This window comes from Acinonyx jubatus, chromosome F2, assembly GCF_027475565.1.
Source record: "Acinonyx jubatus isolate Ajub_Pintada_27869175 chromosome F2, VMU_Ajub_asm_v1.0, whole genome shotgun sequence".
Classification (NCBI taxonomy): Eukaryota; Metazoa; Chordata; class Mammalia; order Carnivora; family Felidae; genus Acinonyx; species Acinonyx jubatus.
Window position 1 is genome coordinate 35,020,155 of NC_069394.1, and position 23,298 is coordinate 35,043,452.

Here is a 23,298-nt window from a genome sequence, read left to right on the forward strand (position 1 = left end):
AGGATATAAAATTCATATACAGAAGTCTGTTGTGTTTCTATACAATAATAATGAACTATCAGAAAAAGAAATTAAACAATCCCATATATAATTGCATCAACAAGAATAGAATACCTAGGAATAAATTTAACAAAGGAGATGAAGACTTGGATATTGGAAACTATAAGCTATTGATGAAAGAAAATGAAGACACAAATAAATGGAAAAATATTCCATGCTCAGAGACTGGAAGAATCAATATTGCTAAAATGTTCATAATACCCAAAGCAATCTATAGATTCTGTGCAATCCCTGTCAAAATTCCAATGGCATTTTCAAAGAAACAGAATAAACAATTCTGAAATTTATGTGGAACCACAAAGAAAATCCCAAATAGCCAAGCAATCTTGAGAAAGAACAAAGCTGGAGGCATCATACACCCTGATATTAAACTATTTTACAAAGCTATAGTAATCAAAACAGTATAAAAAAACAGACACATAGATCAATGGAACAGAAGAGAGAGCCCAGAAATAAACCCATGCATATATGGCCAATTAATTGATGACAAAGGAGCCAAGAATATACAATTGGGAAAAGATAGTCTCCTCAAAAGATGGTATTGAGAAAAGTGGACAACTACAAGCAAAAGAATAAACTGAATCACCATTTTACACCATATACAAAAATTAAATAAAGATGTGAATGTATGACCCCAAGCCATAAAACTCCCAAAAGAAAACATAGGTGGTAAACTCCTTGACATAGGTTTTGGTGATGATATTTTGAATCTGACGCCAAAAGCAAGGGCAACAAAAGCAAAAATAAACAAGTGGGATTACATCAAACTAAAAAGCTTCTGCACAACAAAAGAAACCATCAACAAAATGAAAAAGCAACATACTGAATGAGAGAAAATATTTGCAAATCATATATCTGATAAGGGGCCAATATCCAAACTATATAAAGAACTTAGATAACTCAATAGCAAAAAAAAAAAAAAAAAAAAAAAAAAAAAAAATTTAAAAATAAGGAGAAGATCTGAATAGACATTTTCCCCAAAAATACAGATGGTCAACAGACACATGAAAAGATGCTGAACATCATTAATCATCAGAGATATGTAAATCAAAACCACAATGGTATCACCTCACACCTGCTAGAATGCTTATTATCAAAAGATAAGAGATAAGAAGTGTTGGTGAGGATGTGGACAAAAGGGAGCCCTTGTACACTATTGCTGGGAATGTATATTTGTTCAGCCACTGGGGAAACCGGTATGGAGGTTCCTCAAAAACTGAAAAATAGAACTACCATATGATCCAGTGATTCAATTCCTCTTCTGGGTATTTATCTGAAAAAAGTTAAAACACTAACTCAAAAAAAAAATCTGCATCCCCATGTTCATTGCAGCATTATTTATAATAGCCAAGATGTGGAAACAACCTAAGTGCCCATCAATGTATAAATGGATAAAGAAAATGTGGTGTGAATAATATATATGTTATTTTATATATATATATATATATATATATATATATATGAATAATAATGGCACAGAATTTAGCCATAAAAAAAAAAACAATGAAATTTCACCATTTGCAACAACATGGATGGACCTTGAAGGCATTGTAAGTGAAACAAGTCAGAGAAAAACAAATACCACATGATCTCTCTTATATGTGGAAACTAAGAACAAAAAAACTAAAAACTAAAATCCAAGCTCATAGATACAACAGATTGGTGGTTGTAAGAAGTAGGGGCTAGGGGGCAGGAGAAATGGGTAAAAGGAGTCAAAGTTTAAAAGAAAAGAGGGTCTATTGGGCAAATGTCTATAATCAGAAAAGCAAATAGGCTAATGTATAAACTTTTGGAAAAAAAAGAATCATTTCCTATGAACAACATTTCTTCAGTTGACCCTTGAACAACATGGGTTTGACTTAGGTGGGTCCACTATACACAGATTTTTTTTCAATAAATACAGTATATGTAAATGTATTTTTTCTTCCTTATTTTCTTAATAAAATTTTCTTCAGCTTTATTGTGAGAATACAGTATATAATACATATAACACAAAATATGTGTTGATTGATTATTATCTGTAAGGTTTCCATTCAACAATGAGCTATTAGTAGCTAAGTTTTGGGGAGTCAAAAATTATACATGGATTTTCAAAACAAAATCTATAATTCCACATATTTTAGAGAAAATCCTGAGAACAAAAGATTGAGAGTATCATTTTAAAGAATAAGCTTTGCGCCAAATCAGAGAAAAAAAGATATAATAAAAAACTGAATTTCCTGAAATGAAGGAAGAGAGAAATTTGTATGTCATTCATTATGTAGGACATACATAATAAAGAACTATACACTCTGAGTGAAATTGTTGAAAGACAAAGTTAAAGGGAATATGGCAGAAATAAAGTTACCTCCTAAAGAAAAAAAATACATATCCTACTTTCCCATCTTTAAAACAAATCATGAAGCCTTCATATTCGTTATAGCTTTTAGAATAAATATTTTGGAAATCTTCTTTTAATTTACATCTGTCTAAATTTGTCAAGTTTACTTCTCTTAATCCTTTAAGAGAAGTAGCCTTCTGTAACTATTTCTGTCATGATTTTCATTCTTTAGTATTCAATACACGGAATAGTTAAAGATTTCCTCTTATTCATAATGTTTGTGTTATAGTCTAGTTCTCTTACAGTTAAATGTCCATATGACATTGCCTTAATGACAATGAAACATGCATCAGCTGTAACTATCCATTATCTTACTAATAGCAAGATAAAAATACAGAAATCTGTATGTTAAACTAAAGACAGATCTTCATCTTAAAAAATGTAGCTGGTCTAAAGAGCTATTTTTGTTTTCAAGAGTCAGCAGACCACAGTGATTATTATTACATTTAATATTTAGTATATAGTACCCTAAAGATTCTTCTCTTGATAATTCCTTCTAAACAGTATATACTCAATAAGTACTTATTTAATTTACATTTCTTTTTTTTTTTCAAAGTGACTTTTAAAATTGTGTCTGTATAAGTAAAATACTCTAAAAGTTTTTCTGATGTTTGGGGCTACTAATAGACAATTATTTGATAAAATTGATCTGATTTGATTTATTTAAGATAATCAGGGCAAAGAACAAGGACAAACCAGAGCACTATTTAGAGACTGCCAGAAATATTAAAAGTTCTCTTTCTTTTTGGAAATTAAATATTACAATTACATTTGCTCTGGCAGTTATAAATATTCTGGATCAGATTTTAGCAGTTTTCATAGAATAATGGTAATGTCTTTTATCACCTAGTGCTTATATAGCTTCCATTGATTCAGTTCAGAACACGTTTATTAAGCGCACTCTCTGTGTTTGGTCCTGTGACAGTACTGGGATACAAGCTATGATGTCATTGTTGAAACAGGTCTGTGGTTGGTTCAAGCACTCAGCTGCCCTGCCTTTATCTCACAGTCCTATAGACCAAACATTTCTCCCTAGACAGACATGTCTATAAATATTTCTCCTGAGTATATGAAGTGTGGTGACATTTGCTGGGGTCAGACTTATAATCGGTCCCTAGGGATAGTGTTACAGAGATGGTTCCATTATAGACCTTTTAGGAGATGGGCTTTTGCAAAGTCCTTGCCTAATATTGAGTAACCTTTGAAAATTGGGCCTTATGTATTTAGCAGAAGATAGTATTTTTGCTTATACGATGGGATATTTTATCCAATAGACATATTTATTATCTTTAGCTGGATGTGTCTGTTTTTTTTTTTTAATTGTAGATGCATGGCAATGTTTTTTGGAATGTTCACTGCTAATCTATAACGTATCTTAGGTTTCTAAAAATAAAAACCTCAGCAACGTCCCCTCCCTCCATCGTCAAGAGGGAGACATTTGTCATAAGATCTTCTCTTCTACTCTGTATTTCCAATACATGCACACATTTATATGTACATACTACACTCATAGGCACTTGTGGCGCACAGATAAATTCCCTCAAAAAAAGAGTAGGGAAAGATCTCCTTTGTCCAGATACCAAGACCCACAGGAGCGCAGTGTCTGACATACGATTTGAAGTCGACACACCTACATGTTTTTCTGCAGTAGTAGGTAGAGGTGGTGGGTTTCCTCCTCTGAACACGCTTGACTATGGCACTAATTTGTTGGTTTTGTTTCTTGGCAAAATAGTTGTGATATTGGTATAAATATATATGTAAAAATATGTGTGTTTTATATGTGTAAGCTTGAAAATGTCTGCAGTATATGATATTTCAGAAAAGAAAACTATTTTCTGTCTCCAGGGGAAAGAGTGGTGGCTTTTGCAGCTGTAGAAGGGATTTTCTTCTCGGGATCTTTTGCTGCTATATTCTGGCTGAAGAAAAGAGGTCTTATGCCTGGACTCACTTTTTCCAATGAACTCATCAGCAGAGATGAAGTAAGGAAGGAAGTATTCTTCTAGTTATATTTGTATTCATTTTTGGTGTTTATTTTTCTTTCCCCTGGAAAATGCTTATAATGACACATATCCTGGTAATTAAAAGAAAATAGGAAGTAATTTCTTACTTGGTTTTTAAGACATTGTGTTTTTCTTCTGCCTCTTGTTCCTCCTCAGTCTTCCCTGCTCATCCTTAAATATCATTAAATCCTAGGTTCCCACCTTGGCCTCTCTCCTTCACTGTACATGACCTCCTGGCTGATCTTCTCTGTTTCCATGGAATCAGCTACCATTTAGATGCTCATAACAACCCCAACTTTAGCGCAGACATTCTCTTTTTGAGCTCCAAACCCATATGTTCAAGTGCGTGTTAGATAGTTTGTCCTGAAAGGCTCCACAGATATCTCAAACCTAATATTTCAGAAATAAAATGCATCCCTTTTCCCCCAGATTCATTCTTCGGTTTTCCCTGTATCATTGAATGATACTACCTTCTATCCAGTCATCCAAATTTGAATTCTGGGAGTCATTTTAGATTGCATTCTTTCTTTCTGAGCCACATCCAACCAGTAACTAAATCTTGTCTCCACCTACCTGCACTGCCCTTTCCATCTTCCTACCAACTTTTCCATCTGTTGATTACCTTCTCACAGGTGACAACTCAAAACATTCCTGACTCAATTAGGTAGAATGGACCACTCTTTCCTTTATGTATCCCTTTGAAACTGGTACCTGTCCCTATATTAGAGTCCATACATATTCTGTACTTTATTCCTCTCTCCTCTTTTGGACTCTAGGCTCCCTGTGTGCAACACCTTGTCTTATTTGTCTTTCTGTTCTCAAGATTTAGCCCATCACAGCCTTCAGTTCATTTTTATTGACTGCACTAATCCTGGCCCCTCAGCTTATTTCTTTTCTTTTTTTTTTTCAGTATATGAAATTTATTGTCAAATTGGTTTCCATACAACACCCAGTGCTCATCCCAAAAGGTGCCCTCCTCAATACCCATCACCCACCCTCCGCTCCCTCCCACCCCCCATCAACCCTCAGTTTGTTCTCAGTTTTTAAGAGTCTCTTATGCTTTGGCTCTCTCCCACTCTAACCTCTTTTTTTTTTTCCTTCCCCTCCCCCATGGGTTTCTGTTAAGTTTCTCAGGATCCACATAAGAGTGGCAGAGAATCTAAGGACAGCTTATTTCTAAGTGACACTGTCAAGTTAACTTCTCTGAGCCTCAGTTTCTTCCACTATAAACCTTGATAGGATTTTGTTAAAATAAAATGAACGAGTATGTGTGAAAATACTCTTTAAGTGCCATAAAATGCTTTGTATAATTTTTGTTATTTCATGTCTTTCAATTTCTAATAATTTTTATCATAAATGTCTTATGTGGTGATTATAGAGACGTCAGAGAATAAAATCACTCAATCTTAACACAGAGATAACCACGTTTAGTATTTCATTGTATTTCTTTTTAGACAATTTTCTACATTTAAATCTATGTAGATATATATGAACATCATGATTTTATGATTTAAAATACTCTGCTTTTTGCATATTTTTATGAGCTGAGATTTATTAGAATATTGTGAGCATTTTTCTATGAAATTAAGGAATTTTAGAAAGAGTAGTTATGTTAGATATATAATATTCTAATGAAGGAATGTATCAATTATTTCACTATTCTATAATTGGGAATTCAGGTTATTTCTGGGTTTTTTTGTTTAGTTCTTTTGCTATAATGCAAAATGAATGTCTTTGTATATGAGCTTTGTCCCAATTTCATATGATTTTCCTATGCTAGATTGCCTATACATAAAGTTACTAGATTATAAGGCTTAAACATTTAAAGATTATCCATATTTATTTGCAGATTTCTTCCCAGAAATTTTATAGCAAGCCCTACCCAGCAATGTATGAATGTGTCTTTTCTTACCATAACCTCACCAAAATTTGGATTCCTGTTTTAAATATTTGACAAATTTGATAGGGGTAATGGTTTCTTATTTTTGGTTTTATTTGCATTTGTTTGATTACTACTTAGATTGAACTTTTTTTCATAATGATATTAGTTATTTGTTATTTTTTTTCCCTTTTATCTATTCTTGTCTTTTGCCTCTATTTCTGTTGATATACATTCCCAATGCACAGTGACTGATGGGGCTCTTTCAATAAGTGTTTGTTTTTTGAATTTGTTATATTTATGCATAAATATTATATAAAATATTAATTTTGTCATATTTATTGTAAATACATTCCCAGTTTGTCCTTTGCTTTTTAAATTTTTTTAAATTTATCTTTATTATAATAATTATTATTTTTTAAATTTACATCCAAGTCAGCATATAGTGCAACAATGATTTCAGGAGTAGATTCCTTAATGCCCCTTACCCATTTAGCGCCCCCCCCACAACCCCTCCAGTAACCCTCTGTTCTCCATATTTAAGAGTCTCTTATGTTTTGTCCTCCTCCCTGTTTTTATATTATTTTTGCTTCCCTTCCCTTATGTTCATCTGTTTTGTATTAGTGAGGTCATATGATATTTGTTTTTGTCTGACTGGCTAATTTCGCTTAGCATAATACCCTCTAGTTCCATCCACGTAGTTGCAAATGGCAAGATTTCATTCTTTTTGATTGCCGAGTAATACTCCATTGTATATATATACCACATTTACTTTATCCATTCATCCATCGATGGACATTTGGGCTCTTTCCATACTTTGGCTATTGTTGATAGTGCTGCTATAAACATGGGGGTGCATGTGTCCCTTTGAAACAGCACACCTGTATCCCTTGGATAAATACCTAGTAGTGCAATGGCTGGCTCATAGAGTAGCTCTATTTTTAATTTTTTGAGGAACCTCTATACTATTTTCCAGAGTGGCTGTACCAGTTTGCAGTCCCACCAGCAGTGCAAAAGAGATCCTCTTTCTCCACATCCTCACCAACATCTGTTGTTGCCTGAGTTGTTAATGTTAGCCATTCTGACAGGTGTGAGGTGGTTTTGTGGTTTTGTGGTTTTGTGGTTTTGATTTGTATTTCCCTGATGATGAGTGATGTTGAGCATTTTTTCATGTGTCGGTTGGCCATCTAGATGTCTTCTTTGGAGAAGTGTCTATTCATGTCTTTTGCCCATTTCTTCACTGGATTATTTGTTTTTTGGTGTTGAGTTTGATAAGTTCTTTATAGATTTTGGATCCTAACCCTTTATCTGACATGTCGTTTACAAATATCTTCTCCCATTCTGTCGGTTGCCTTTTAGTTTTGCTGATTGTTTCCTTTGCTGTGCAGAAGCTTTTTATTTTGATTTTGTCCAGGCACCAGGGGCGCCTGGGTGGCTCATTCAGTTAAGCGTCCGACTTTGGCTCAGGTCATGATCTCACGGTTTGTGGGTTCAAGCCCCACATTAGGCTCTGTGCTGACAGCTCAGAGCCTGGAGCCTGTTTTAGATTCTGTGTCTCCCTCTCTCTCTGCCCCTCCCTACTCACGCTCTGTCTCCCTCTGTCTCAAAAATAAATAAACATTAAAAAAAATTTTATTTTGATTAGGTCCCAATAGTTCTTGTTTTGTCTCCTCGAGGATTTTGATGGCTTCCTGTCTTACATTTAGGTCTTTCATCCATTTTGAGTTTATTTTTGTGTATGGTATAAGAAAGTGGTCCAGATTCATTCTTCTGCATGTCGCTGTCCAGTTTTCCCAGCACCACTTGCTGAAAAGACTGTCTTGATTCTACTGGATATTCTTTCCTGCTTTGTCAAAGATTAGTTGGCCATATGTTTGTGGGTCCATTTCTGGGTTCTCTGTTCAGTTTCATTGATCTGAGTGTCTGTTTTTGTGCCATGTCCTTTGCTTTTCAATTTTATTTGTTCTTTTAACATACAAAACCCTGAAATTGATGTGATCCACTTCCAGAGATAATTAAATAATCACACATATTTTCCTCTTGACTTTTGAACATTTAACTTTAATACAATTGGAATTTGTCTAGTATAAGTATAGAATTTGGTACAAAAATAGGATAAGTTAGAATTTAACTTAACTTTATTTCACACACTCTTAGGAAATTTTTCTAGTTCTTTTTGTTAAGTAATCCATCTTTCTCCATTGACTTGTGATGGCTTTTTTATTATATATTAAAGTTTTTAAGTGTACTAAAATCTGTTTGGGGACTATTTTTTCTTTTCATTAACCTATCTATCAAATTCCATGCCAAACAATTTTAATTATTGTTGTTTTTTATGTTTTGATAACTACTAGGATAAATCCCATAACATTAAATCCTATTGAAAATTTAAATCCTATTAAAATTGTTCTTATAAGATTCTGCCCATATATTCTTAAGGATTAATTTTTTTTTAAGTTTGTAATGTTTCCTTAATTTATTTTTGAGGGAGAGATGGAGTGCAAGTGAGGGAGGGCTAGAGAGAGAGGGAGACACAGAATCCAAAGCAGGCTCCAGGCTCTGAAATGTCAGCAGAGAGCCTCAAGTGGGGCTTGAACTCATGAACCGTGAGATCATGACCTGAGCTGAAGTTAGATGCTTAACCGACTGAGCCACCCAGGCACCCCAGATTAGTTTTTTAATTGAAATGTATTTGACATATAATATTGTGCAAACTTAAGATATGTAACATATCAATTTTATATATTTTTCTGTTGTGATACGATTGCCATTGTAACAATAATTTGGACCTCTATCACATTACATAATTATATCTTTTTGGTAGCTCAAATAATTAAGTTCTCGTCTCAGATTAATTTTTTTAATGTTTATTTACTTTTTGAGAGAGAGTACCCATATGTGTGTGAGCGGGGGAGGGGCAGAGAGAGCGAGCAAGCGTGAGAGAGAATCCGAACCAGTCTCCATGCTGTCAGTGCAGATCTCAACATGGGGCTTGAACCCACAAACCTTGAAACCTTGACTTGATCTGAAACCAAGAGTCAGACGCTTAACTGAGCCACTCAGGTGCCCCTCAGATTAGATTTTTTTTTAATGTGGGGTTTTTGTTTTTTGTTTTTTGGGTTTTTTTTTGAGAGACAGAGAGAGAGAATTAGAGGCAGAGCAGGGGAGGAGCAGAGAGAGAGAGAAGGAGACAGAGAATCTCAAGCAGGCTCCACACTGTCAGCGCAGAGCCCGATGTGGGGCTCTAATTCACGAACTGTGAGATCATGACCTGAGCTGAAACCAAGAGTCAGATGTTTGACCATTTGAGCCACCCAGGAGCTCCATAATTTTTTAACTAGAAACAATCCCATTGAAATTTTTATTGGAATTACTTTAAACCTCAAAATTAATTTTATCTACTTATTGATTTAGCAGAATGAGTGCCTACCTTTGATTTCCTCATCTCTGTAATAGGTAGCTAGCTCTCAGTTCTAATCAACACTTTCTGTAACACCTTTCACAGTTTATTTGAAATTCAGCCTTTGGTAATTTGAAGTATCCTCTTGAGTCCAGTCTGGGAAAAATGTTTGACTAGCAAATCTTCTAAGATTAGCTGTTCAAAGGGGCTTTTTTCTGATGGTTTCTTCTGGGAATGATAACTAGGTAAATAATCCTTGGAATACAACCTTTGATTTGAGTCTTATCTTTAATTTGTCTTTGGTTTTTGCTGATTTATTTAGAAAAACCCAAGTAAACTCTGATTTAAAGTGCACATTACTTCCTCCGCCTTCTGCCCCTCCTCCTCCTACAAAATTATTTCTTTTTCTTTGCAGTTTAGAAATGTTCATTGACTCTGCCTTGAGGTCAGTCTCTAGCTTAATTTTGTTTGGCACTGCATCATCTTTCTCTGTCTCTAGCCTCTCTCTCTTTTTCTTTTGACTTTTTGCAATTACTCCTGTTGTTTTCAGCTTTTTACCATCTGTTCTGTGTTTTGGAATCCTGATCACTGTAGGTTGGATCTCCTTGCTCTGTTCTCTATTTAAAGCTCTCTACGATTTCTTGTATTTGCATAACCATTCTGTTCTCAAGGTATCTCACAAGTTTATTTTCTTTGGTTATCTGCAGTGTCATTTCTACTTTGTATAGCTTCAAATGGTTTTCTTAATTCTTCAGTCTCCATTTTCATTGCACTAAATTTATTTTTATCTTGAGCTGTTCTTATTTAAGATAAATGTCTTTCTGAAATCTCATGAGTTTCATCTTTTCTTTATTTTTTTAGTTATTATTTTTAATGTTTGTTTATTTTTGAGAGAGAGAGAGAGAGAACACAAGTGGGGGTGGGGGGCAGAGGATCTAAAGCAGGCTCTACACTGATAGCAGAGAGCCAGAAAGGGGACTCAAACCCATGAGCCATGAGGTCATGGCCTGAGCCAAAGTTGGATACTTAACCAACTGAGCCACCCAGGTACCCCTCACCTTTTTCTTTAAATACTTATTATTTTCAATGATTTTTAATTTTTTTTATACATTAGAAATTAATGAATTTTCATTCTAGCCCTTGCTTTGTTTTCCTTTCTGAAATGATTTTGGTTGCAGATTTTTTTTAATGTTTATTTATTTTTGAGACAGAGAGAGACAGAGCATGAACGGGGGAGGGTCAGAGAGAGAGGGAGACACAGAATCGGAAGCAGGCTCCAGGCTCTGAGCCATCAGCCCAGAGCCCGACGCGGGGCTCGAACTCACGAACCGCGAGATCGTGACCTGGCTGAAGTCGGACGCTCAACTGACTGAGCCACCCAGGCGCCCCTGGTTGCAGATTTTTATTGTTGTTGTTGATTAATTCATCTGTCATGTTTATGAATTAAGATTGGCTGGCACTGAAAAATTTTCATGATAGGCTATTATAATTGGCATTTTAATGAGATTTGAAGGAAAGTAGTTCCTGGTACTGTGAATTCTTTTATCTTCCATAAGTTCTGTGTTGCATTCCTAGAACCTGCTTATATGATGCCTGACACATGACTGTGTGAAAATTAGACGTTCTTTGACAGTGGTACTTTTCTTCTATTTTAGGGACTTCACTGTGACTTTGCTTGCCTGATGTTTCAATACTTAGTAAATAAGCCATCAGAAGAAAGGGTCAGGGAGATCATTGTTAATGCTGTTGAAATTGAGCAGGTAAGCAGGGTAGCTTATATGATTAGCACATCTCTTTTTCTCTGATGTTTGTAATTATTGTGTTAGGTTGACTCATTTGAAATTGCCACTTATAAGCTAAAGCAAATATCAGTAATTTTATATAGTCAACCTGACAGTACGAAAAGATGATGCATTTCAATTATTATGTCAGTTTATAATTTGGTTCATAAGTAAATGTTATACATTAAGGTTTATGTATATATGTCAATTTATAATTTGGTTCATAAGTAAATGTTATACATTAAGGTTTATGTATGTATGTTATGAAAAGATGATGCATTTCAATTATTATGTCAGTTTATAATTTGGTTACTAAGTAAATGTGATATATTAAAGTTTATGTATATTAAAACCTATTTCAGGATTTTTTTTTCTGTCCCTTTGATCTGTCACATTCTGTGCCATAGCAAACTATTTTAATCATTTCAGCTTTATATTTTTTAGATATTCAGCTACTGGAGGGAAGTGATAGTTTCTTCTTTGTTTTGTATTTTCAAAACCAAGCAGTGTATCTAGCTTGAAGCATACACCAAATATTTATAGAATTAATAAGTCAATGAGTTCACAAATAGTAAAAATTTATAGAATGTAAAAATTTCTGACTACAAAGACCTGGATGTTCCACTTAATGTTTTTATCATTTGAAAGAACTAGTTTAAAAATAAAATAAAAACTTTTGACTCTTTAAAAAAAATACCATACAGTTCAATAGCCATAGTTTTCATATTGGGAGGGGTGAAAAGGAATGAAATTCATTTTAGTATTTTTAATCATTTTGGGAACTAAATCCAAATGGTTAGTATTTTTGTTTTTTTCTCGATTAACACTTTGCCACTGTCTTTCAATATAGTTGGAGTTCAGTTTAACCCCCAGATCCATTTCTCTTTCTCATTTTCTTTGTTAAATGTGTTTCTCTCTTTCCTAATCCCCTTCCATAACCATGTTCCCCACAGTGATCATCTCTGGTGAATCTTTTTCCGGATATTTCAGGACAAAGTATGCCCTCCTTTCTCTCTGGAAAGTCTGTGAATTTAGGTCCTATATATACTACTTTGTAAAATATAAGTAATTTGACAGTTTCAGTTTACTTTGGCTATTTGAGAATGTGAAATACTGTGAATAGTAAAACCCCAAACATTTTTAAACAAATGGATGTTGCCATGTTGAAAGAATTTACCCTAGTGAACTTTCCTCAGGGACTTAGAAGATTAAAACTAATACCCTGTTTTTATTTGGAAAATACTTATTTATTGTTCTGTCTTTGTACTTGATTCTGGTTTTGTTCGTATCTCAGGAGTTTCTAACAGAAGCCTTGCCAGTTGGCCTCATTGGAATGAATTGTGTTTTGATGAAACAATATATTGAGTTTGTAGCTGACAGATTACTTGTGGAACTTGGATTCTCAAAGGTAAGATGTTTAAAAATTTATTACTACTAGCTAAATGTTAGTAAGACCACTAAAATACTATATTTCATTGAAAGCATTTGTATCACATCAGTCTACTTTTTAAAATTACTGTGATGGGGCGCCTGGGTGGCGCAGTCGGTTAGGCGTCCGACTTCAGCCAGGTCACGATCTCGCGGTCTGTGAGTTCGAGCCCCGCGTCGGGCTCTGGGCTGATGGCTCAGAGCCTGGAGCCTGTTTCCGATTCTGTGTCTCCCTCTCTCTCTGCCCCTCCCCCGTTCATGCTCTGTCTCTCTCTGTCCCAAAAATAAATACACGTTGAAAAAAAAAATTAAAAAAAAAATAAATAAAATTACTGTGACAGCCTTGTTTTGCATGAACAAATTTGTTTTGCAAAATCCTTTGAAACTTGAAATTCATAACAGAAGGAAGAAGCTGATAAATCTTAGAATTAATAAGTTCAATAAATTACTTGTAATAATTGCAGGTATTTAATAGGATTATCTTTAATTGGATTTAATATGTATATATATATATATATGTTACCCTCATAAATCCTCATGGGTCTGTGTTGTAATTTTTGCATTAATACTTTTTTTAAAGACTTGTTTAACATGGGACACCTAAGTGGCTCAGTAGGTTAAGTGTCTTGACTCTTGATTTTGGCTCAGGTCATGATCTCATGGTTCGTGAGTTTGAGACCCGCATTGGACTCCCTGCTGATAGTGCAGTGCCTGCTTAGGGTTCTCTCTCTCTCTCTCCCTTTCTCTCTGTCCCTCCCATGTGTGTTCTCTCTCTCTCAAAATAAATAAAATAAGCTTATAAAAATAAAAAAGAAACCTGTTTACCTTTTACTTATTTAGTGAGATTGGTGCATCCAAACGTTTATACTTTTAAATACAAATGGTTATTAGGAAGAACTCAGTTGACTTTTAAGTTATTTTTCATTTTTTTTTTTATCAGAGATAATATACCTGAATTTCATAAAGTCGTGTGCTTCTCACATGACATAACAGGTGGAGGCTGCAGCCAGTCTACCTGGGTTTGAATCCTGGCTCTGCCACTTTCTAGCTCTGTGACCTTAAGCACGTTGTTTAACCTCTACCTTCATTTCCTCATCTACGAAAGGGAGATAATAATACTTACCAGAAAGGATTGTTGATGAGTTGGTATACATAAAGCACTTAAAATACTATCAGACATACAGTAAATACATACTAAGTGGTCATGTTGTATTCACCATAATTGGATATTCATGGAACTTTACAATGTACTGTGTATGTGATGGTAATTAGAAATTATAGGTTTTAACTTCTTAGCATGGAAATGTAAGCTTAAGTTGTATTTAATGAGAAGCCTTGTTACGTGTTGTTGTTCTTATGGGTGTAATTTGGCTTCTTCAGAATGTCTAATAACACTTCTTTTCTTTTTAGGTTTTTCAGGCAGAAAATCCCTTTGATTTTATGGAAAACATTTCTTTGGAAGGGAAAACAAATTTCTTTGAGAAACGAGTTGCAGAGTATCAACGTTTTGCAGTTATGGCAGAAACTACAGATAATGTCTTCACCCTGGATGCAGATTTTTAGAACTCTCCCCATAGATAAACCTATCACTGGTAAATAGCAGTCTGTTTTTCTCTGCTTTAAAAAACAAAAAAACAAAACAAAACAAAAAAACAAAGTAGCTCCCTTAGGCAACAAAAGTTTGCTTGAAAGGAAATCCAAAACCAAATTTCAGTAAATTGGATTTATAGAAATACACTCTAATTTTCCCATTTGACATTCAGGATGTGACTTCAATTCTATTGTTTTGTCACGAAAATATAAGATGGTGTTATGTAGTGATTAAGAGCATGAGGTGAGGGGTCAGATTTGAGATTCTGCCCTTACTGCTTTGTGTGATCCTTGGAAAGTCAGTTAATCTCTCTAAATCTCAATGTATGTATCCTTAAAGTGGGTGTAATAGTAGCTCCTAAATTTATCATGTGGATATGAGGATTGAGCCACAAAATAGGTGCTTAGCCACGACCACCACCATTACTACTTATTAACAGTCTTAATTATGGTGATGTTGTGATAAAATTCTCCCCTGTCCTCAAAGTAATTTTGATTCTAGGTTCTAAGATCTAGAATTAGATCTTTATATTTTAATGTTTGAGGGAGAATATAAAGATTTCATTTAAAATTATATTCTCATTAACTTGAGAATTGCTTCTTCAAATTCCTCAGCATGTAGTAAAGGAAATTTAGTTCTCAGTTGCTTTGGGCAGGACACTTATGAAGTGAAATTCGGGAGATCAGCCTGGCAGTTGACCTTGTAAGTAAAATGATTTTGCTCCTTTAGAAATCAAAAAGATAACAATTGCCAGACATAGCTAGCCCTGAAATGTTTAAACCCTGGGTGAATTAGCTAGAATAGCATTTCCCCAAGAATGTTCTAAAAGCTGTGAGCCCCTCTAGATATTTTGTGGGGAAAAATGGGATTCTGTGGTCAGATGAACCTGGGAAATGCTATCCTCCCTTCTTCCTCTTTGAAGTATATAGTCAGTACATCAAAGAGAGAAATTCTTCAGGACATAAAACTTACTTCTCCCTGCATATCCCAGACTTACTTAACAAAGGTCTGTAGTTTACCTGTTAACATCTCACCTAACTAGTATTCCTCTGAATATAGTTTGGAAAAGGCTGCCCTAGAACCATTTTGTACACAGAGGAAGGACTTGTGGACTAGGCAAAGGAGACCTGGAGGGATTTACTAAACCATTCATATTTGTGCCGAGCTGAGTAACGTACCTGAGACTGACCTCAGCTGTGCTTCTTTAATACTCTTCAAACTCTTTTATGCTGTTAAAAGGTAGAGTCCTAATGGAACTATGCATCCTGCACAATAGCAGATGGCAAGGGAGACAAAGGTTTCTGCAGAGGAGACAGTGAGGAAAGGCCATGGACCCCTCTTTATCGTTAGGAAGAGCCAAGAGGTAGCCTGAGCCCCCAAAACAGTGTGGTTCCCCACTTAACAGCAAACTGCTTTATAACATTCTGCAACCTAGAATTTAGAGATTTTTCACTTTGCATAAGTTTTTGCTCCATTCATTCAGCAACGTTCTAATGACTAAAAATGGGAGTTCTCAAGTGGATGCAAGAGGACCAGGCCATAACCTTGTTAGGGAAACTGTCAGAAGCCTGTGATATTTCGGCCTATGACAGTGCCATTTGTTCAGTTTGTTCAGTGCTTCATGGTTGGCCAGCTGGTTTTACATCATATCACGTGATCACTCAACAGCCTTATAAGCTTGACAGCTAATATTGACATTTTACTGCTAGGAGAGAGTGAGGCTCAGGGAAGTTAAATGACTTGGCCAAGGTGGGCTCTTATCACCGTCCTTGCAGTAGAATTCTTTTTCCCTAGAGATTATCATCTTTCTTGTATTTAGTCCTTTACATCCATCTTGATGTGATTTTGCCTATTTTCTCATTCAGGTATCATGTACTTTATTAAGGTATTATGTAAATTATTTACCTATATTCAGGTAGTATGCTCAAAGACGTGTATACTACTGTAGAAACACTTAACATTATAAATTGAGAATATCTGCAATAATATTGGAATGAAAGAAAAAAGTTTTCAGTGCATATTCCCTTTGTTTTGAATCCAGATCTTTCTCATAGGTAATGACAGGTGCCTTAATATGAAGCTTATTTATAGTAGCAATAAACCTAACTGTTGAGATGAAGAAGTTTTAATACTGAAATACTGGATTTTTAATACACTGGTTTATTATATTCAGTGTTCTATATCCTTTTCCAGGCCTTCAGGTTGCATATTTATTTATTATGTTTAGTATTTTGGTTCCTAGTTCTTAAGGAATGAAGAAATTGAGGAATTGCCTTTTAATACTATCTCACAGGTAAAGAAATTCAGAGTATGTTTACAAGTTTTTTTTTAATAGCACATGTACTTAAGTCATTGCTATAGTAAAGTTAAGTTTGTTATTTAGGAATGTAAAAACTTGTAGTTCATGACAGCACTTATTAAAAATAACTTCATTGTAGTATGTAGAATCATGACTTGGAAGGACTTGGGAAGACAGTTTGACTCAGTGCTTTCAGACAAGGCTATTTTGTTGTTCAGTTACACACAATAATAAACAATTGTTTTTACCTATAAGCTTACTCGAGTCATGTCTTAGTGTCTCATTTTGGAATATCAACATTTTCTTCTTCTTTTGACATTTTATTTTTTATTCATAAAAAGTGATTACAGTTGGCCCTTGAACAACATGGGACTTAGGGGCACCAAACCCCCGCACGGTTGAAAATCCACATGTAACCTTTGACTCCCCCACAAGTTAACTATTAATAGCCTACTGTTGACTGGAAGCCTTACCAATAACACAAACAAGTTGATTAGCACATATTATGTGTGTTATATGTATTGTGTACTGTATTCTTACAATAAAGTGAGTTAGAGAAAAGATGTTTTTAAGAAAATCATAAGGAAGAGAAATACACTTACAGTACTATACTCTATTTATTGAAAAAAATCCACATATACGTGGGCCTGTGCAGGTCAAACCCATGTTCTTCAAGGGTCAACTGTATTGAGAAAACATAGCAGTTTGCATATTTAAAACACATATTATTTAATATTCATAACTTTGCATTTTACATTTAAATATGCTAACTTCCATGTCATAGAATTCCCATACTGCATTTGCATGGATTAAGCTAAGGGCTTAATGTCGCTAACTGATTTTCAGTGATAAAGAAATGTGTTCCTGAGCTGCATAAAAGCCAGTTTAGTCCTATAATCAGGTATTATGTTTTTGAACTAAATTGCATGAATTGGTAGCCAACTCAGGAGCTCTTCTCAGTGGAATCTGCATGAGTGGTACAGAAGTGAAATCTAGTTTTTCTTTGTTTTTCCCAGCCTTTAGATAATCTCCTTTTTAGATGACTGTAAATTTGAAGGAAAACTTGATACTCCCAGGGCCTTAGAAAGAAAGGATTTAAGCTTTCAAATTTGGGGCCTAAGGAAAATATAGGTAAAAATGGAAGGATAGAGATTGAATTTTTTGTACAGATAAAAATACAACAATTCAAGTCTTTTTCTAAGTTCACAAGATTGTTAACTTAGTGCATTTGATTCTTTTATAATAATGTTTTGTTTTTTTCCAAATGTCTGGTAATTTAGCAAAGCTATTTGGTATTTACTGTGTATATAGAGAGCTTTATTAGGTGTGGTGTACCTAAGTCTTTTTGCTAAAATGCATTGTGGTCAATCAAGCCAACCCTGAATATGTAGAATGTTGGGGTTTTTTTTCCCCAAAGAAATAGGTTGTTTTGTTATTTTTGGGGGTTAGTGTGTTGAAATAAACTGTATCATAGCTACATCATTTTGTGTGTGTCCTTTTTGAGTAAGAGTATTTCTTTATAAGTGAAGGGGCTACCCTAATTAAGAAATGTATATGTTTTCTCTTTGTGCATACAGATAAATACATATTGGTATTACTTTGTTCAACTCTCTCTCTCTCTCTCTCTCTCTCTCTTTCTCACACACACACACACACACACACACACACACACACACACACACACACACTGTTCTTTTGACATAAGTGGGATTCCCCCAGTCCTCCCTCTCATCTGCCTTCACCTAATCCATGTCTCTTTATATCCAGCTGAGATTCCACAATACATAATATTACTAGGGGTAACATGTGTACTTTACCAATACCCTGAACTCTGTTCCTCTTCTGCATTTATACCATACATAGAAAAGTCAAGGAGATTTCCCCACCCTGTTACAAACATGACGACAATCAGTTTTTCCATATTTCCCTCAATAAGCAGCCAAATGCTGCTAGAGAAAAGGACATGTAAGACAAATTGGATCTCCTTACTATAAATCCATGTAAACATTTACCTACTGTCTTAGTCCATTGGGGCTGCTATTGAAAACTACTATAAACTCGGGGGCTGAAACTAGGCATTTACTTCTCACAGTTGTGGAGGCTGAGAAATCAAGGTGCTGACAGATTCGGTGTCCCGTGAGTCTCGCTTCCTGGTTCATAAACAGTTGTCTACTCACTATGTACTCACATGGAAGAAGGGTGAGGGAGCTCTCTGAGGTCTCTTTCATAAGGGCCCTAACCCTATTCATGATCCAGTCACCCAGGCCCCACCTCCAAACATCAGCACACTGGGGATTAGGTTTCAACATGAATTTTGGTGGGACACAGCATTCAGTTTATAGCACCTACCTCAGCACTATCTGATAACTCTAGTACAATTTCCTGGTAAACTTGTTCTCCATTCTCCACAATTGCTTTTCCACACTATGCCCACCTTCTGCTACTACCCTCACTCCCCAAGAAGGTGCCTTTGTCATCTGCTTTTTCTTTTGTGAATTGTGGGCCCACGAGCGATATTCTGGGCTGAAAAATATGACAATTAGAGGAGTCCTAAATCTAGACCCTAAGAAGCCGCAGTATAACTCAATATACAAGTGTCTGTGCATGATTTCTGTCCTGTGGAGTCCTTGCAATCAGAGAGCAATTAAGGACATTAGCTGTTCTTTTTTTTTAATATTAAATATACTTTATCGTCAAATTGATTTCCATACAACATCCAGTCCTCATCCCAACAGGTGCCCTAATGCCCATCACCCACATTCCCCTCCCTTCTGGGAATAAGAGCCACTTACTTGTGGTAGCTGCTGTTCCCTTTCCCACCGCGTGGGGTTCCCAGGGCTGCCAAGCCAAATGCGTACTCCTATCTGTCTCGGCCCGGGGTCAGGCAGGCGATCCAGGAGGGAGCCACATCCTTACCTAAGTCATGTCTAAATGAAACTAAAGGCACAGAAGCACTTTTATTCGAATGACAAAGCTAGAGAAAAAGTCCTAGTTCCAGCTCCCCCCAAGGCCTAACGATATCCCCATTCTTTGCAATTTTTCATTATCTTCTATAAAGGTTAATAAATGACTACTTTTTGCCTAAGATAGTGTAAGTCTCCTGATTTGCAACCCAAAGGACCCTAGGTAGAACAAAAATTAGCCCCTGGAAACAAAAAAGGAATTGGGAAGAACCAGGGCGTCCGGGTATGTATCAGTCAAGAAGCTGAGAGCCCAGGGTTTGCTCCTGGAGAGGCCCCTGAGAGCCAGGTGAAGTGTTCAGTGAAACTGAAGTACTGTGGAGAGGGCGAGGTGAAGAGGAGAGGGAGGCACAGTGGAGTTGTGAGTTTTAGAAGAGCAGGGTTGTTACCAAAGAATGTGGTGTCCACGATCTGCATGGTCATCCTGTAATAAGAAAAACAGCTGTCCTCGTTTTATGGGACCTTTCTAGGAGCCTTGAGCACCTGGGCTTTCTGTACACTGTGCCAGCACTCAAACCACATCTGCTCTGCTCATTTCTCCAGGTTAGCATGTTTCCACATCACGGGAAACAAGAGCATCCTCCAGTTTGTCTGAGTAAAGGCCAAGGGGTATGTTCTTGATATTCTCTCATTGTTCATGATAGTGTCCAAATTCTGTGCGAAAACTTAATTCCCAGTGAGATAATAAGTATTTGTACATACTTTAGTGCTTGTAAGGTGATTTTGCAATCCTATTATTCTAACCACTTCGTTGGTTCACTCATTTTATAAGAAATTGCCATGTCCCAATAATATTAAAAAGGGACCTGAGGCTCAGGTTAAGTTACTTGCCTGAGACCGCACAACTAGTAAAAGAGGCAGGTGTTATGGCTTTAAATCCAATCATCTTTTCGCTGAGTGCACCCAGGTTTCTATTCCTACTGTTGGTGATATTTTTCATGGGATAGATCTCCTTGACCTCTACGCTTTCCTAACACACTCTGTTGGCAGGTGTCAATTTAGAGCTTCACTTGTTCTCCCCCAAAGCCTGCTGGGAATTGTGTTTAAACATCACTTAATGGAGGGGGCAGAGAGGGCTTACCTGCTGAGGCCTGGTTGGATTGGCAATAAGGTTTGAAGACATCAGAGCTGCAAGGGCAATTGATACTTATTTTCTAATCATATTTGGGATATATATCTTCAAAAATATTGCTTTAAGTAAAAAGTAAATTTTAAAGAATTAGATAAAGTAATAGTACAGGTGGAACTCAGAATGGCATATCCTGGCAGTGGTTGCATATGACAATTTTGGAAACCTGAAACCAAATCTCTCATGTCTAAAATGTTGAGGTGTCCAGATCAGAGCTCCCCAAGAAGTCCTTCTCAGAACTCAGGTTATAAAGTGGTAGCAAACAAAGACATACTTGCTTCAATTTGTTTACATTTCAGATGATACGGGAGCACATGCCTCTAATTCTTGTCATCTGTTGGTTTGGGTCTCTAGGTTTAGAGTCCCAAATTCCAGAGGATGTACACCGTCCTTCATGTGGCTAAGAGGGAGTCAAACCCACTGAAGGCAACATCCAGACACAATCAACCTTTACGTCTCTGAGAAAACAGTTGTGTAAAAATCTGTTCCAAGCATCTCTCCTGTGTGTGATACAATTATACTTATCTCTAGGAACTCAGCTTCATCGATGGGCCATAGAGTTTGACACAGAGTTTTTTCCCTTTCAGATTTTTTCTCTGCTCCTACCTTCTTTACTGGCTGGCCTCTACTCATCCTCTGGGAAAGTCCTTCCTCTGTGTGCTCATAGCTCTCTATATCTGGCTAACATTTAACTGAGCCACTTTCAGATGAGAAGTTGTTTTTTTTTTTTTTCACATTTGTGTTTTCCGTGTGGACGTAGCAGTTTATCAGTATTTCCTCAATGAATGAATGAATGACAGTCATTATTAGTTGAATCATGAAGCCTGGTTTCATGTAATCAGAATAAGCTGGTTGCTAGAAACTGTCATTTACAGAGCACACGTGCCCTGTTTGCTTTACATATATCACATCATTTTATGCTCTTAATCCTATTGTAACTTATTTTTCCTTCATCCCTTCAAAAATATTTATTGAGTGTATCCTAAATGTCAGACACTGTGCCAGGTGCCAGAGATCAAACTATGAAAAAAACAGACCTGACGTCTGCCTCATGGAGCACAGTGGGGCAGACACATATTAAAGAGTTATTTCCTCTATTTTCAAGGTGACTTTCAGAGAGGCTTTACTCCTTATCTACTCCTTGCTTAAAGTGGTACAGATAAAGCCAGGATTCTGCCCCAGTTTGGTTTGATACAGTTCATGCTTTTCCTAGACTCCCCTGATAAAGACATCTCTGCAGCTCTGATGAGCAGAGTCCCAGGTCCCATGGGCGGCGGGTCCCAAACCACCTCAAAGGGCTGTGCAGCCTGAGATGAGGGTCAGCAGCTGCAGGCACTGCTCAGGCTGCAGGGGAGAAGCCCGTGGAGGTGAGGGTCACACACTGCCGCATCCTACCCTCAGCTGCCGGGCGGCTCTGTTGTAGTCAGTGGGGCATTTGGTGGGCAGGGCTGATGGGAATTTAGCAAAGCTAATTCCATCTAATTCTCCACAAGGGAAGAATGGCTTCAGCATCTTGCCAGCTGCTACCAGCGTAAAGCTCAGAGTTGCCAGCCCCCATGTGTCCTGCACGGAGCTGGAAAAAGACAAAGGAGGTTGTCGTGGCCCCCCGCCTTCCCTGAGGTCGGGTGAAGCAGAAGTGACTGTGGCGGAAGGTGGGGGGGCACACGGTACCAAGTCCCCTTTCTTGCTGGACAACTGTGACCTGGCTGCCCCACTGGCCTTCTGTTCCCCATCTGCACCTTTGACTGCCTGCAGGTGCAAGATCACGATGTTTTGCCAGAGGTCTCATTTCCTGATTTCCTCATGGTGGAGCCCTTGAGCCACTGGTTTCTCTGCTCAGAGGCTGCTCCTTCACTGTGGGAATTAAGGAGGTAGATTTTTTCTTTTTTTCTTTTTTTAATATATGAAATTTATTGTCAAATTGGTTTCCATACAACACCCAGTGCTCATCCCAAAAGATGCCCTCTTCAATGCCCATCACCTACCCTTCCCTCCCTCCCACCCCCCCATCAACCCTCAGTTTGTTCTCAGTTTTTAAGAGTCTTTTATGCTTTGGCTCTCTCCCACTCTAACCTCATTTTTTTTTAAGGAGGTAGATTTTAAAGAAGAACGATGCTGTTTCCAGATTAGCTTGGGCTACTGGGCGGGAGGGAGGCCTCTGGACACACAGAAGAAATTCCTGCTCAGCACTGACCCTTTAGAAAGGCAAACTCCCTTGGGCAATTTCACCCCTGGCTGGTTGTACAGAAATGAAAGTCTAGGTGACAGTACCGTAAGGGAAAGCCCTGCACTTTGGTACCAACTGAAAGAGGAAAAGCCTCTTTCCATAGAGGGATGCTGAGCACTTATGAAGCAACTGACAAAGCCACACATTTTTATGAAGTATCAGGA

The 23,298-nt window shown here is 36.7% G+C and overlaps 1 protein-coding gene across 1 annotated transcript in view; it reads left to right on the forward strand.

Annotated features, from left to right (window-relative positions):
- The window catches only part of RRM2B (ribonucleotide reductase regulatory TP53 inducible subunit M2B), a 36,159-nt gene extending 17,862 nt beyond the window's left edge, over nt 1-18,297 (forward strand). Inside the window, exons 6-9 of the mRNA XM_015078024.3 lie at nt 4,286-4,419; nt 11,375-11,479; nt 12,795-12,908; nt 14,339-18,297. Coding sequence (XP_014933510.3) covers nt 4,286-4,419; nt 11,375-11,479; nt 12,795-12,908; nt 14,339-14,491 — 506 coding nt within the window. The 3' untranslated portion in view covers nt 14,492-18,297. The remainder of the gene's footprint in view (nt 1-4,285; nt 4,420-11,374; nt 11,480-12,794; nt 12,909-14,338) is intronic.
- Nucleotides 18,298-23,298: the final 5,001 nt, after the last annotated feature.